The 15614-nt window shown below is 40.0% G+C and overlaps 1 protein-coding gene across 15 annotated transcripts in view; it reads right to left on the reverse strand.

The window, feature by feature from the left end:
- tjp1a (tight junction protein 1a) overlaps window positions 1-15614 on the reverse strand; it is a 121876-nt gene that overhangs the window by 57175 nt on the left and 49087 nt on the right. The window contains exon 1 of one of the 15 annotated variants that reach the window (XM_067587801.1): window positions 9671-9887. The exons of the other annotated variants lie outside the window; for them this stretch is intronic. Coding sequence (XP_067443902.1) covers window positions 9671-9685 — 15 coding nt within the window. The 5' untranslated portion in view covers window positions 9686-9887. Of the gene's footprint in view, window positions 1-9670; window positions 9888-15614 lie in introns of those variants that run through there. 15 annotated transcript variants of the gene reach the window in all.

Raw genomic sequence — 15614 nt, forward strand, 5'->3', positions numbered from 1 at the left:
ATAATCAGATTAACAATACTTAGTTGGTTTTGTAAAACATGAGTGTACTCATGGGGTCAATAAAGAGGCCAAATTCAAGGAAGTCAAGCGACGGGAAGTTGGTTGATGTAATACAGTGGAAATCTGAGGAAAAGTGATCTGTGTAAACTAACAGCCGTCTAATCACACAAGTCTTCTCATATAATCAGATATTCATAATCACATGTTAAATAGCATGCAAAGGATACCTGCAAGCTGTTTTTCTTGGCTAAGTTTTACACTGTGATGGTTGGACTACATAAATGTACGCCCTAAATGTAATTTAATCGTTTATTTGTGTGGCTATACAAACACTCCTAACATCACCTGAACCTAGAAGAAAACTGAACTCAAACCAACAGTGTGGCAATGCGGCATATGATGCACATATCACTGAGAGCCTCACCACATGGACAAAAAAAAACAAGGAGACGGCAAATGGCCAAAGTGGCACTCACATGAAACATTTGCTACCCGTAACAAGCAAGTGCTACAACCACCTACAATGCCTTGTTGTAGAAATGCCTTGAAAATCTTTGAAGCCATTTGTATGGATGATACTTGTGCAACTAGAATAATTTTTTTCAAGAGAATGTATCACAATGTTTTTGTGCATTTTGCTTCATAAGTCCATGTCATTTGTCAGTGCCTTGTTTTCACTGTTTTCACTGTAATACATAATTTATCTAGCATGGTCTTTATTCAACCTGCCCTGTGCTGTCATCACTATAAAGAAGTACAAGAGAGGAAAAAACAAAAGCATCCCAAGAAGACCAATCGCCATTCATGCAGTACTATAGACGTAGCCCATGCACTTGTGCACAGAGGTACCTCAACGCAGAAAATTCACTCTTGAGGCACCAGGTCCAACTAACAAAAACAGAAACAGAACAAAACCTTCCTTCCAGTGGCAATAACACAAATTAGCAAATAGCATCTGCAGCACATGCACACACACAGACACACACCTACACAAATATGCAGCAATTACGCTGTGCTGTTACTTCTAACAGGTTTATGTGTCACCTCAGACAGAGAAAGAGAGGGTGTAATAAAAGCAGCAGTTAAACTGTCTGGCAGCACTTGTAGTAAATGTCCACCTTAGGCTATAATAACAGTGTAGAAACAGAATCTATACAAGCTCACTGATGAAACCTTGAATCTTTTAAAATTGCTAGGAATCACAACCTCGCTCTGTAGTTCCCATAGTTGTGGACATAAATAGAAATATAGTACAGTCAGAGGGTACTTGGACAGGAAGAGGTTTTGGACATTTAAAATAAGACAATGATAATGAGGTTCAATACCTGAAGGCTAGCTTTGAGGGTCCACATCAGATGAAAGAAAAATGTAGCCCTTTTTATACATCGTTCAAGTCCAGCTATTTTTGGGATAGATAGTAATTGGACAAATTAACATTAACATAACAAATAAACTGAAATAAAGTCACAAGATTTATTATTTGGCTGCAAATCATTTGCACTTACTGACAGGCATCAGAAGACAATTAGTATTATGTTCCCTGGTGTTGCTCTGCCAGGCCAGTACTGAAGCCATCTTCACTTTTTGTGTGTTTCAGAGACTTTCTGTTTTCAGTCTGGTCTTGAGCAATGAAACACATGTTCAGTAGGATTGAGGGTTTTTATGGCCATAAAAATCTCCATGGTTGCCTTATGTGTGCATGTGAAGGATTACTGTTTTGCTGCATTTTCTAAAACTGTGAAACTGGGCTACAGTATGAGTCCCACACTCATGGATTGGACCACCCTTAAAGCTAAAACTCACCTCAACTTCATAGTCATTATTTCATTTCAAATGCAATCAATAGTAGATCCAAAACAATTAAAAAACATTAATGTCCAAACACTTTGTGATTGCACTGTATGATAGAGAGGCCCAATTAAACGGGTGAGAAGATTATAGAACCATTTAAAGGGCATTCATTTTGTGCATGTGCAAGTGCTAATATGTATCTGGGCCAGCGCCTAAATGGCAGAGCATGGTGTGAATCTCCAGCTTAATAAATAGGCAATAGACACAAGGGCTCCTAAGCTGCCCCACTTAAACTGAGAGACAGAATTATGTCTCGGTCAGTCCAACAGCTGCAGCTCAAGTTACAGTGTCGACAGCGAGCAGCAGGCTCCGAGGTGCCATTTGACACATACTGTAAGTGGCATGTAATTGAATTTCAAGGAAGAGTAAAGATTTATAAGTTTAATACAGGGAGCAACTGCAGCTTTCAGGCCATGCCATGTTCCAGGAACACAGTTAACTTCTGTCAGAGTGAAGATTTCTTTTGCGTGTATGTGGGAGCGCATTTTTTTGTTTAGGAGGAGATTTTCAAAAACTTCTGATTATCCTGTCAACAGTACAATGTCAGACCTACATTTGAATAATATGTGTTTTCAAATTTAGCAACATTAGTGTGGACTTAGGAGGAAAGCAGCCTTTAGTTTAGAGAAGAAAAGGCTCATTCCATCTTGTACTGATTGTAATTCCTTCTGCTTGTGTGAGGGTTTATTGTAGTGAATATTTCACCTGGAGATAAATTTGCAAGGTTATTAGAGTAGTATATGTACATAATATATTTTCAAAGGTAAAGGAGTAAGGTCATGTCTAAGGAGGACGATGTCACTGTGATAAACAAGAACATTCACCGTTCACTGAATGCTACAAAACTCAGTACCCGAGGAGAATGGTGTCAGTGTGTGAGTGTGTGTTCTGGCATGTTTAAACACCCCTTTGAGACTCATGGTTAGTGTGAAGGGATCAACACGTGTTGACTCATTCACACTGACTGTTTAACATCACTAGCATTAACATTTCATGAGGTGACCGAAAGAAAGCCTATAAAGTTACACCAGTTGAACTCTACTGTCTCATGTATAAACACTGCAGTGACATCAACCTTTTTGTCTGGTATGTCTGCATGGTTCAGCAGTGATGTCTATGAAACTAAAGGTATGTAATGAAAGTTACTCATGACTAACACTTTGGTATGACTGTGAGTGGAATGTGAGTTCATTGTCCTCCATTAAATACAGGGGTTTTTGTGTGAAAGTGATATCAAACTTGGTTCAAATAAACCAAAACATTGTTTGTGGTTGGATGTTTATAACCTGGATTCAAGGCAAGATATTTTTTGTATTTTCTAAAACTTCAATCTCCTCTCCTCAAAATAAAGAGTTTTTAGTATTCAAACTGCCCCAATTACAAAACAAAGCTAAAGATACAAACTGCTTTGAGTGCATTTTGTTCTCATATTGTTACTTGTAATAATGAGAGAAGACACAGAGTTTTTCATGGAAGTGTTACATGTTTTCTGTTTGTTGAACAGTGTGGAGTTCTAGCTGAGATAACTGAATAATAAGGATGCCATGTTACAGTAGAGTGTATAGTTTTGAATATAACATCATGTCAGTCCTAATTACAATAGATAAAATTAGAAACTCATGAACACATATGAATATTTTGCAGAATGCCACAATTTGAAGCAGGTCCAAAAACCCCAAAATGCAGATGTAAAAATCAGAACAGCTACAAAATAACTGCATCTGTCAGCTGTTTATATCCACCACAGTACGATGCTGTGGGAAGCACATTAGGGAGGTCAGTCTTTTGGCACCGAAGTGACAAGAGCAGTGACAAGAGCAAAGGATAAAAAAAAGGAGGAGAAGAGGATGGAAAAAAAAGGATAGGACAGATGAATATAACAGTAAAGACAGAAAAGACAAGAGGGATACAAAGGAAAGAAAAAGAGAGAAGAAGAGGGGAGAGGTGGCTAAGGGGAGGAAGAGTGATGAAAACAGAAGTGGGGAAAAAGAGTGAAAGAGAAGGATTAAAGTATAAGTAACCTATTATTCAAGGCTGTCCTAAAAGTAATAGTCAGGTGCCCAAATGAACATTGACACCTCAACTGTCCAAATTAGTCAAAATCTTTCAAAGTTACTGTCTTTTTAGTGCCAAATTCCCTCTATTTGTTACCATACTTCCACCACAGCAAGACAAAGAGGGAATTTTCAACTAAAAAGACTGTGACTGTGGTAGATATCCACATTATTTGACTAACTCAGACTGCTGAAGCCTCATATTATCTTTGGATAAACTTTTAAATACATTTTTAATCAAAACACTTGACTATGGATTTTGTCCCCCATCACTTACATCATTTCCCATCATTTTAAGAAAGACTTGAAAAACACTGAACCTATCCTTTAAGGGGGAAGAATCGAAAACGGAGAAGGAAAGAGGCGCCAGCTTGGATGAAGAAAGAGGGAGAAGAGAGTAATTTAAAAGATGAGAGTTGATAAGAGGAGAGAAAGGGAGAGTTAATAGTGAGGTGAAGAAAATGAAAGGAAAGAAAAGTTGAGTGTGACTGGAAATGGAGAAGAGGGAGGCAGCCAAAGAGAAGAGAGCAGGAGAACGTGTGGAGAGACGGATTGAGCTAAACTACACTATATTGTACCACAAAGTTGTAATGAATGAGAGAATGTTTCGAGTCCAGTGAACTCAGCATTGGCCTGAATAAAGGACGTGCATCCACCCCCCCCTGTCAGTGACTCTTTCCATGGTACTGCCTGTTACTGCTACATTCCAACAGTATGAAGCTGCTCTTACTGAGCAAAGGAGTGGAAACAGCAGGAGCTTCCAGAGAAACAGGCCCAGGCACTCTACGCAGGGGGTTGGGAGAGGAGAGGTGGAACAGTTCAGGCTGAGAAGTGTCTGTCAGACAAAAAGTGGCTGCAATTCTGTAAAAGTCAACTGAATTAAGTCCAAACTCCACTGCAGTGTTTAGTTGATGTGCAGCAAATGTGATCTAATGTTTCTGTGATAATGAGGGTAATCGATTTCTGGTAACTGGTTGTGCTTATTGGCGGATACTATCAGAGATAAAGTCAGAGAAGGGTCAATGAGTGAAAACATCCCTTGTGCTCTCTCTCTCCATTCAACTCAGCTTTTGCAATGCTACACATGATACAAGAGATAGAGAGACACTTTCAGCTGATAGGTTAAGTGTATGCAGCTGGACTTTGTGTTGAAAATATGTAGATATTTATATTTATTTGATAAGCCTTCTGACCTGTAACAACTGAAATAGCCTAGACTACACACTATCTTCCTCTGTGTATAAGAAAAGAAACAGCATCTGAGATTTCATGCAATCAGTGAGTGACCTCCACTGAATCAAGGCTCTTCACAGCCACTTGACCTGTTCTGATTAAGTGTATGACATCATTACGCTCCTCCCATGAAAGGCACGACCCTACAAGCGGAGATGATGTTGTGTTTTTGGTAGAACAGAGGAAGGAGAAGTGGTGGAGGATGGTAACCAGAGCCAGCCAGCCAGCCAGAGAGGCGGATGGAGACACGGCAGCCACAGGGGCCGCTTCAAGCCTGGTGGTGATGAGATGCGATGGGACCCGACCCTGCAGAAGCCCCAGCCAGTGTGTTAGCTGACTAATCCTCTAGCCGTCCAGTGCCAGGATCCAGACTCATCAGCTTTGGTGTTCTCTTGTCAGACTCATTTTTATAACGTCCCACTGGTCAATTCTAACCACTAATGCCCAACACAACGGCCTCTAATGCCAAGTGATTACGGAGTGCTGTTTTAGCACATTTGTCGCCTGAAAAGAAAGAAAGAGCCACAAGGCAGTAGGGCTGGCTCCCTGCTCAAAGGACCAGCCTGATGAACTCAGCAGAAAGGGAGCGGGCCTAAAAGCCAGTCTAAGCCACCTCTCTCTCGTAGTGGGCACTACAGGGGCCTGAGCTGGGTCAGGACTGAACTGGGCGGTGGGCAGGGATTTACAGTGTCCTATTTTACAGCATATAGACAGTTCCTGTGAGCTCACACGTGAGGAGAGACAGAATGTGCACATCCGGACCCATCTGGCACGCTGGACAGAGAGATGTAAGGGTTAGGTTTGGTTTCAAAGTCGGTAGGGAAACAAGCGTGGAGGAGGATATGTTAAGGAGACAGGTAAATGATTAATGGTGAGAAGGGTGTAAAAAGGAAGGGTTTATTGAACAATATGTAAAAAATATACAAATAAAAGCCTTTGTTACTTTTTTCCAACTTAAAAAAAAGGTACAACATACGATGAGTTATCCCCTTCCCTGACTGAAACTTGGACAATACCATTACCATCTAATAGCACATGGAAGTTTATAATGAAATAAGACTATGTTAATAAATAGCACCTAATAATATTGTCTTGGATTATAACCACTTTAAGATTATAGCCCAACCGATACTGGATTTTTGAAATTTTTGACATCAATATTTGAGATTTTAAAAAAATGATAATGATGTATAATCCAATATTAGCTTTTCTTCATGAACCTGAGCAAACTATTTGGATAGAGATCCCATTAATTTTTTTAAAATCATTTCGACCACAGAATATACTGAGCAGAAGATAGAGAGCGGGAAGTTGAAAAAAAACTATGTAATGGTGACACTGTTTCTAAACTACGTCAAACATATCTCTGGCATGTCTGTACTTCAATTTCTTGTTACTTATTGGCCAACATCAATGGCAACACCAATATATCTGCAATAAGTGAATATCAATCTATATAAAGTATCGGCTCAGTCAATTCATTTGTCTGTTGCTCTAATAATTACAACCTAATGACCTGCTTTTAAAACATTTTGTCTCCATCATTGTGGTTACATTTGCTCACTATATAGAATATAAATTGAAGTTACAATGAGGATGAATGGAGAGTTGATGTTGAGCCACTGTATTCATGCACAATGAGCTCATTCCACAGCGCACGCTGACTGTGAGCTTGTCTATAGCAACAACAACAGTGGGATTGAACCCAAATGAAAATCTCTTTCAGGCTTGACTAGACTACAAGCCAAAATGCTGGTAAGGATATTTTTGTGTTCTTAAGAGATAGGGACAAATAGGAACGTATTCATTCTTACCTTAATCTACACATATGGAGAAATGTGATGGAATAAATGAAATACAAAGTGAGTTAATCTATTCTATAGCAGAAAAAATTGAGGTCCTATCCACTATAAGGGCAAAAGCAAAATGATATGTGTCCTTATGCTGCACCATTTGTTAAATTACTCCGTGTTTTACTCTTGGTATTGCTATATACTGGTGGCATCACAAATAAATACCAACAGGAAGTTGTGGTGCCTCAGCTGGCTGAGGCTCATACTATGCAACTTGGACATCCTAGGTTCAAATTCAGCTCTAATGTTTGTTGCATGTAATGCATCTGGATCCTGTCTCTTTTTTTTATAATTGACTGCTTAATACTGCTTAATAAAGGCAACCCCCACCAAAAAGAAACCCAAAATATATCAACAAAACAGAGAATAGCAAATTAAAATTCAGAGTCTTCATGTTGTATTTGCTTTTGCTGCTCCACTAAGAGATGTTATCTGCCTCTGTTTGCCTACAGCTCTTGTATCACCTGGGGCCCCCTCAGTTGAACTAGTGCCACTGGCCTAACCATGTGACATGTACAGTAAATAGCATATGGAAGCAACACTGCTGGGACAACAACACCAGGGAACGCAGAGTCAAAAAAACACTTCAGCACTGCACGACTGTTCATACTCAACTGTCAAGCCAGTTAGCTTCTGCTATCATGGATATTATGAATCGCTAAGCTGAGCCAAAGATGAAGAGGCCTGGCTTATTCAGATATTTTTACCGTTATCACAGGCTTTTAAAACCAAATAGTTTTAAAAGCCTGTGTGTACCCAACTGTTTACTGCAGTTGGGTACACACACTAGCTAAGAATGTAGAGATAAATGCATCCAACAAAAAAATGCTTCTAATTTGATTATTTTCATGTTCGAACTGAGAATAATGAATAAAAACACCTGTACGTACTACTGTAAGTTAAAGGCAACTGGAGTGATTTTTTTGTGTTGAAGACCAAAACAGCGACCCTTAACTTGCTCTGTCTGACTGACAATCTTCACATAAAAGGATCAGCTTTTAGAGTTGAGTAATATCTTCAACCCTTGAAACAGGGAAACATTTTCAGAAACAATTAGCTAAATTGTAGTACTTCTTACTTCCTGAGGGGCTGGCATTTTGGATACAGTATATTATTCTTTGACATCACATTAATGTTCTAAAAACAGTATATGTAAGAAATATGAACATATGGCAGTAATTCTCCTATAAATTTAAAATTTCCAAGATATAACAAATGTATTATACATTACAAATACAAGAGAATAAAATGAGCACATGGACTCGTTGCTGTCCATCCCCTGTGACCAACTAATGGAACATGCATATCTTGAATTACAGAGTGTATCAGAGGGAACATTATGCAGAGCACAGCTACAAGGCTGTGATTAGTTCTGTTGTCATGCTGTTAGTCAGTGTGTAATATGCAAGAGCAGCAGTCCCGCGGGAAGGTCAGACAGTATGACATACCAGGACTCTGCAGGACGACAGCATTTTACACCAGAATCTATCTGAATCACAGCACTTAACCCTGGACGTAGAGATATAAAAATACATCTAAAAATATCGCTGGTTAATCATTTGATGTTACTCCAGTGATTTGTTTTCACCTCCATTTTATTGTTTTTGTCGTAAACTCAGTGGTATGTAATCCACTTTGACGAAAATTATTACTGCAGATAATATTCAGGTGTCTCAAAATATACTTGACATGTTATGTGGTAAGCCTGGTCTCAAACCATTTAAAACAGGAATAGTAAGGGGATGAAAATAATCCTCTTTGTATTTCCCTATTAGACACGCAATATTATGCACAGACAAGATTAAATGGTGAATTTCACACTGAAATCCCTTCAATGGAAGTTCTGAACTGCAGGCATTATATAGAACCTATAGGACTGTACAGCCTGTGAGAAACACAGACTAAGTTTTACTTCAATATCTCCTGTGAAGAGATTTGTCCTCTGCATTTGGCCCTCTCTATATCACAGAAGTGGGCAGCCTAACATGCAAAACTTGCTGAAAGTTAGCAGTGCTAACCAACCATTGAGTCAAGAGACATTTTAAAATTAGATCCATGAATTCTCCTATAAAACTTACCTCTGAAATGTGTTCATTTGAAATAATATCAGATACAACCTGTTCAACATGGATTTTTTTTCTCTTCACTGTCATTAGTTGATTCATTAGTTGTACTAAGCTATAAACATTTTCCATTCTCCTTCTCTGTATCTAATTTACTACCATTATCAAAAAACACAGATACAATGACTATAAGATGATTCAAATCAGTCAGCAGACAAAATACTAGCTTCCTCTTCATGCACGTGTTTGGTTAATATTAAAACACTGACTTTAACTTGGCACAGTTCAACCAGCAGACTACAGAACAGACTGTTCCCCTTTCGTAGTACATGTTCAGTGCAGAAGATGATCAACAAAAAAGAAATATCCTTTGGTGTTGCAATAAACATCTACCTTCAAAATACATCTTTCATCTTCCTCCAGAAGAACAAAACATTTAGACATGACCAGTATGAATTGAAAATATGAAAACATGCTAACCTCAAACACTCACAATAAAATATCAAGCCTAGAAAATAAAAAAAACAGTCAGCTAAACAATAACTTTCCAAAAAATTACATTACATTAGCTCTGTGCTCATCAAACATTATCAAAACATCTCTCACGTTCACTCACCACACATGCGTGCATATTCCTGCACACGGTCTGACTCCAGCTACGGTTAACCCAGAGGGATGCTTCTACCCGTGTATGTGTCCCTCCGCATGCACGAGCAGTATGCAAGCCAGTGCGTTTGGCTGTGTGAGTAAATGCAGGGTGATCCTCAGCAGCGCACACTGTGGACTGAGAGCAGAGCCAACCTGGTGTGACATCTGTGAAGGCCGTGAGATAATCTACATGACACTGCCACTGATAGGAGTGGAGATATTGATTTAAAAAGCGGCAGCTCTAAAATTAGATTCCTATGCGTTCTGATTGGGCCAGAGGCATGCACCTCTGTGCTAATCTGAGTTTATGGGCAGAGTTCTGTGTAGTGATCAAAGCTCTGATGATGGTAATCGCTACAAGTCCAAGAGTCCTGTCTGAAGTCAACCTAACAACGGTGGGGCCCTCTGCTCTGACCTCCTGTTCCCTTCCTCCCTCCATCCTCTCTCCCTGTGATAACAGAGACATTCCTGAGCTCGTTCCCTGCCTCGCCGCAGGCCTCTCCCTTAATTCCAGTGGAGTGTGTGGAATGTTGGACTGGAGAGCCGAGCAGCCAGGCGGCTGAAGGGGAACAGACGAGAGGAAATGAACAACATTAATAAACTGGGGTCTGTTATGGCTCCTGGTGCTTGAAGCACCTGGATGCCCACAGTAGGATGGACACACACACACACACACACACACACATCCAGAGAACATCTGCCGTATATTGTGCAAATCTGGAGCAAGCCTATCCATATGCAGCTGTGTGACTGGATTAACTATGTAAGTGAATCGGAGAGCTGGATTACAGGAAGTGATGGTATCTTTTCAACATACAGATCAATGACTTGCTTTGGATCCCAGCAAGAAAATGACATTGAAGAACTAGCAAGACAGATTTAAGAAAAAATTTGTCCTGAGAATGTTTCACTTGGTAATTTCTCAAAATAGTGCATTTTTATCTATTTAATGATGTAGAGTAATAGCGCCGCAATTTTCTAGATGCATAACTGAAAGTTGGAAGCTCTACTTTGACTGTAAGACTACTCTGATCTGAAGCCTAACTCACTCAAACAGAAAAATCAACAAAATGAGAAAATTCCAGAAAGTCAGAGGTTGGTCTATTAGAGTCTCGGACAATCAAAAGGATTGTAGGTGTGTGTGTGTGTATGTGTGTGTGTGAGTGAGAGAGACAGACAAACACAGAGCAGAGAGAAAAACAAAGCTGGTACAAGCCAGCTGAGCAGAGCACATGGAAGAATAAAATTGGAAGATAAACTTAAGAGAAGATGAGAAAAAAAAAGACAGAAATTTGGCAAATATGACAATCTAAAAAAAAAACAAAAAACAAGGGAACACTTTGTTCTGGGCAATACAGTGAGAGGCAGAGTGATGGGCTGGAAAAAAAAGATGAAGGGCAAAACATATCAGAAAGAGTGATATACTGCACTGCAGCAGAGTCAGACTCGGAACATAAATCTCTAGCAGTCCTACGTGCTCCTGGAAATCAATTCTCTTCATTGGTTGCTACTTTATTTATGGGTCACCATTAGGGATAAACCATCAGCAGTTATGATGACTGAGACTGCTGTTACGGAAAGGTGGAGCTTGGTGGGGCACGAGGAGGGCTGTCACCGATACATCCAGCTGCCTCTGCTGAGAATCAAATGAGCAGGTTTAAAGGTGCAAATGTTGCAAGCAGATGAGGTATCAATCACCAACATAGGACAATTACTGGATCAAAATTTGTGTTTCTTCAAGGTTGTGACCATTTGATTGGTATTAAAGAAGTGAAAAACAAGCAGGTAATGTTTTCCCTCCCGACTAGTTTCGCTCCTGACAAAGTCAATAACTATCTGTGCCCACATGCATGAATGTGTGTCTGGCTGCCAGTCTCTCTGACAAGCATGCAACTCCTCACACAGGGAGGAGAGGATCAAAAGCGACAGCGTCACAGAGTTGTCACGTTCGCACAGCAGGGTTTGTAGTATTGTGACCTCTTTGACAACCTTTTCCAGCACCCCTCTCGACATGTCTCCGTCTCTGTCCAGTTTGTCTGGCAGTTGTCCCCCCACGACAACATCCCTACCTGTTATTGCCGCCTACCTGCTTGGCTCCCTGTTTTCCTGCCTGCCTGTCTGCCTGTCTGTCTGTCTGCCAGCCCTCTTCAGGACTAAGAAGGCCAGCCAGCTTTATTAAAAGAAAACAAGCAGGAGAAATAACAGGGATGCAGGGATATGAGGACGGTTAATCTGCTGGCAACGTCACTGAGGCTCTGAGGGAGCTCCCACTGAACACAAGCCAGAAATATATATTGTCTGAGGGTGCCTCACTGAGCAGGGCTCCTCTGACAATGCTCTGTGGTGAAAGCTAGGTAAGGATTCTAAAAAAAAAAAGTAAAAACAGTATTCTTTGCAGCCCCACTGAACTGCCAGCTTAATGCGGATGGCACCAGGCAGATGACATTCAGTTTGTTAAGGAGAAACGACAGGAAGGCAGTAAAAGGCGGCGAGAAATCTAACATACAGAACATTGTTTTTTTTGTCTGTTTCTTAGAGAATTCTGGCAAGCTCCAAGTGAAGGCGCTGACCCATGGATGACAAAATCCCTATCACCTGACTGATCAGTCATCCCCCGCTGCCTCTCCTCTCCACCTCCTCTTGTACTTTTAATGAAATATCCCCAGCAAAGACTTGACACCACCTCATAACTATGAGCAGAAGTTCATATCTGCCTTTTTCTGTTACATCATCTGAATAAGAGCAAAACATCGGAACATTTTGTACGTGTTGTCCACGCAATCTTCTTCTGTGGCTGTTCTCCGCGCGAACATCAAACAAATCTGTGAACAATTGCCATTTCATTTTCAAGGGGTCATGCAGATTTTTGTCTTGGATAACAGCATTCAGAATTTAGTCTAGCAAAGCTATTTATTTTGATGTTGGAAAAACTCCTTCTCATTAGCATGTAAACAAAATATTCAATAAACAAAAGATCTTCAAAATTGCTATATCGGAAAATATCAGTCCAGATGAATCGCTGCCCATCTCTCTCTCTCTCTCCCTATCTCTCTCTTTTTCGCTCTCTGATGCTACACAGATCTGCCACTCTGCTTGGCAGTGAAATCCCCAGTGGGCCTTTCTGGAATGTCAATTTCAGTTAATTAAATTTTCTGGCATCTGCTTTGCTATGAAGTCACAGAGGGAGCCACAATAGTAAAGGCAGAAGATCTGTCAGAACTTTAAGTGTAGTGAAATATACATTTATCACACATGAAATTCCTGTGGTTGCTTATTTAAATTTAGTATAGTATAGTAATGCACAACATAGACTGCTCACATGCATGCTAAAGGATCCACCAAAAGACAGATATCCACCTCGTTTTGTGTCATGGTTTACTGATGGGCATTTAACAAAAAGTCTGCTTTAGCTGCTCTGATCATTCTTCACCTTCTCATTCTCTCCGTCTCTGTCCACATCCAAACATCACCTCACACACAAACTGCCTGGAAGGGATTTCAAACACATGCTAGGTAAATGTAAAAACGCATAAAGACAGATGTGTATAATATAAAATACATCCACTTTTTCTGAAGAGTAGAAGAGCATCCTCTCCCAATGAGGCAGTTAAAATGGAGACCAGTGCTGAGGAGGTCAGCTGTATGCCGCCACATTCGGTTGGTTAGTGGTGGAACTCTGCCCTCTGCAGGAAAAAATCTCTCATTGACCTGTTTTTCAAGCAGGTTGACTGGAGACAAGCTTCAGCGCTCTTTCTATCCTTTCACTGTAGTGTGAGCACTGCTAGTGGCCACCTAGGTGTACTGCACAATAAATGAAGGGGAAAAAAAAGAAAAAAGAAAAGAGTAAATAGATCTTGTGTTGCAGCCAACAGTATGCATGCAAGTTGTATCAAAGCAAGGGGCAAATCTAGCAGAGAGATAGTGCTTTTCAAGGCCTTCGGTTTCTTTTTTTTTGAGTCATGACGTCACTGTTATTATTGAACCATTATGACACTAAAATGTACAAACTGTACATTTATACTACATCCTTCCAAATAAATAATAATCAATAACAAAGGTAATCCCCACAGTCCTTTGTGATTTACTATGACCAGAACAAACATTTCAGTGTAACAGTTACTTCCTGTATGATGTATAGTATGTGTTTGTAAATTGTAAATTGAAAAGAAATCTTATAAATTCTCCATCTTAATAGTATGATTACTCTCTTGTAGTATTAGTCTGATCAAATATGCCACTTCTCCTTGCTCAATATATTAATTTACTTTACTGAATGTATTTACTTCAGTTTGTTCATTTAATTAAAAGAAAATCAATGTAAATGCACTTAATAAGGATAAATGCATACATCTTCTGCAAATAAAACATCTGAATGATTCAAAGCAATTATTCAAATTATTTCATGCCTGCTTAAACATGTGTATCCAAAACCTGCAGCTTATTTACAACTGTGCATGACCTTTAACCCCAAAGGCCCCAGAGGTCAGTTTGTGTCCCTGTGCTATGGAAGTCAATCGACAAAGAATGCTGACTCATTTTCCTCAAAGAAAAAAGAAACACAAACACAAACACACACACACACTTTCCTGGTCTCACATGTGCTTATTTAAATAGTGTGAGAGGCAACAGTTTCCAAATTTAGTACTGGGGAACTTTGTATTTGATCATGATAGCAGAAGTCCTCCACAAAATAATGAGTGAGATTATTTTCTATAATCTCACTCTATTAAAAGAAAAAAGAGTAAATAGATTGAGTTTTTATTGCTTCACCTACAGTATAGACAGTTATGTAATTGCACAAAAGGTCAAACCTAAGGTCAGACATCCCAGAGGAGGTTTTAGGGACAAAATCGTATCACGTGGGTATTAGTGTTGTAATGTAGATCTTTCGGGAAAGTTTGCATATAAAACTAAAACTGCAATCACTCATAAAATGAAAATATATGTGTACCATTCATGTCATGAATGTATAAATATGTGAGATCAGGTAAGGTCTCTAACTGGTCAGTTTGAGAAAATAGGTCCCATCCCAGTTACTCATCAGCAGCCCTCTCTGCCTCGTTTAGTGGACTTGGGCGAAGGGGCCATCAAAACTGTGAGCAGAGTACATCCCTCAGCAGGTAACATCCTGAAATAGCAACCTTGATCCTAATGGTGCACAGCACAGCCCCTGGCTTCTGACGAAATCCATCCTGAGAACCCCCTTGTCCTCGAGCAAGCATCCTCCTGAGGCACGCACACACAGAGGCAGACACACAGAGGCAGACACACACGTGCAGTGACAGACAGACAGAAAGACACGCACACACACATATCTCCATGCACCCGTCGGCTCTGATTAACCCATTTCCTCTTGTTTTTTTTGTTTTTTTTCCCCTCTCAGTTTTTTTTCTCCATCACTTGCTTTACTCTCCTCTGCAGACAGACGCCACGAAGCCAGGTTGCGGGTTGGCATCATGACTTCCCCCGGGGGCATCTCACTTTACAACGTTTCACATTTCTGGTGGTCAATTTAGTTGAGAGGGAAAATAAAAGTCAAACGTGAAATGAGAGCCCCTAGAGGTGCCTGCATGGAGGGAAAGGTTAGAGAGACACAGATCTTTCTGTGTACCTGCAGCACTGAGGAGACTGACATTGCTGAAAGAGGGCAACATACTCAAGTGATAAAATGAAGTACAGGAGCAGAAATGACACTCTGTACGGTCTCCACTACCACCGACTTCACAAAGCATCACAAGTAAGAAGTATATTCTGTTTAAAAATGGACTGTGGTCTATAATCTGCCTAAGATATCTGACTTAGACAGATAAGATTTTCTCAACACACTTTCAGCTCAGTACTATTAAGTTCTACAGCAATGAAAAAACTGTTCTTTATATATTTATGAATGTGTTTTTCTGTATACATGTTTT

Source organism: Thunnus thynnus, chromosome 1 (assembly GCF_963924715.1).
Source record: "Thunnus thynnus chromosome 1, fThuThy2.1, whole genome shotgun sequence".
Taxonomy (NCBI): domain Eukaryota; kingdom Metazoa; phylum Chordata; class Actinopteri; order Scombriformes; family Scombridae; genus Thunnus; species Thunnus thynnus.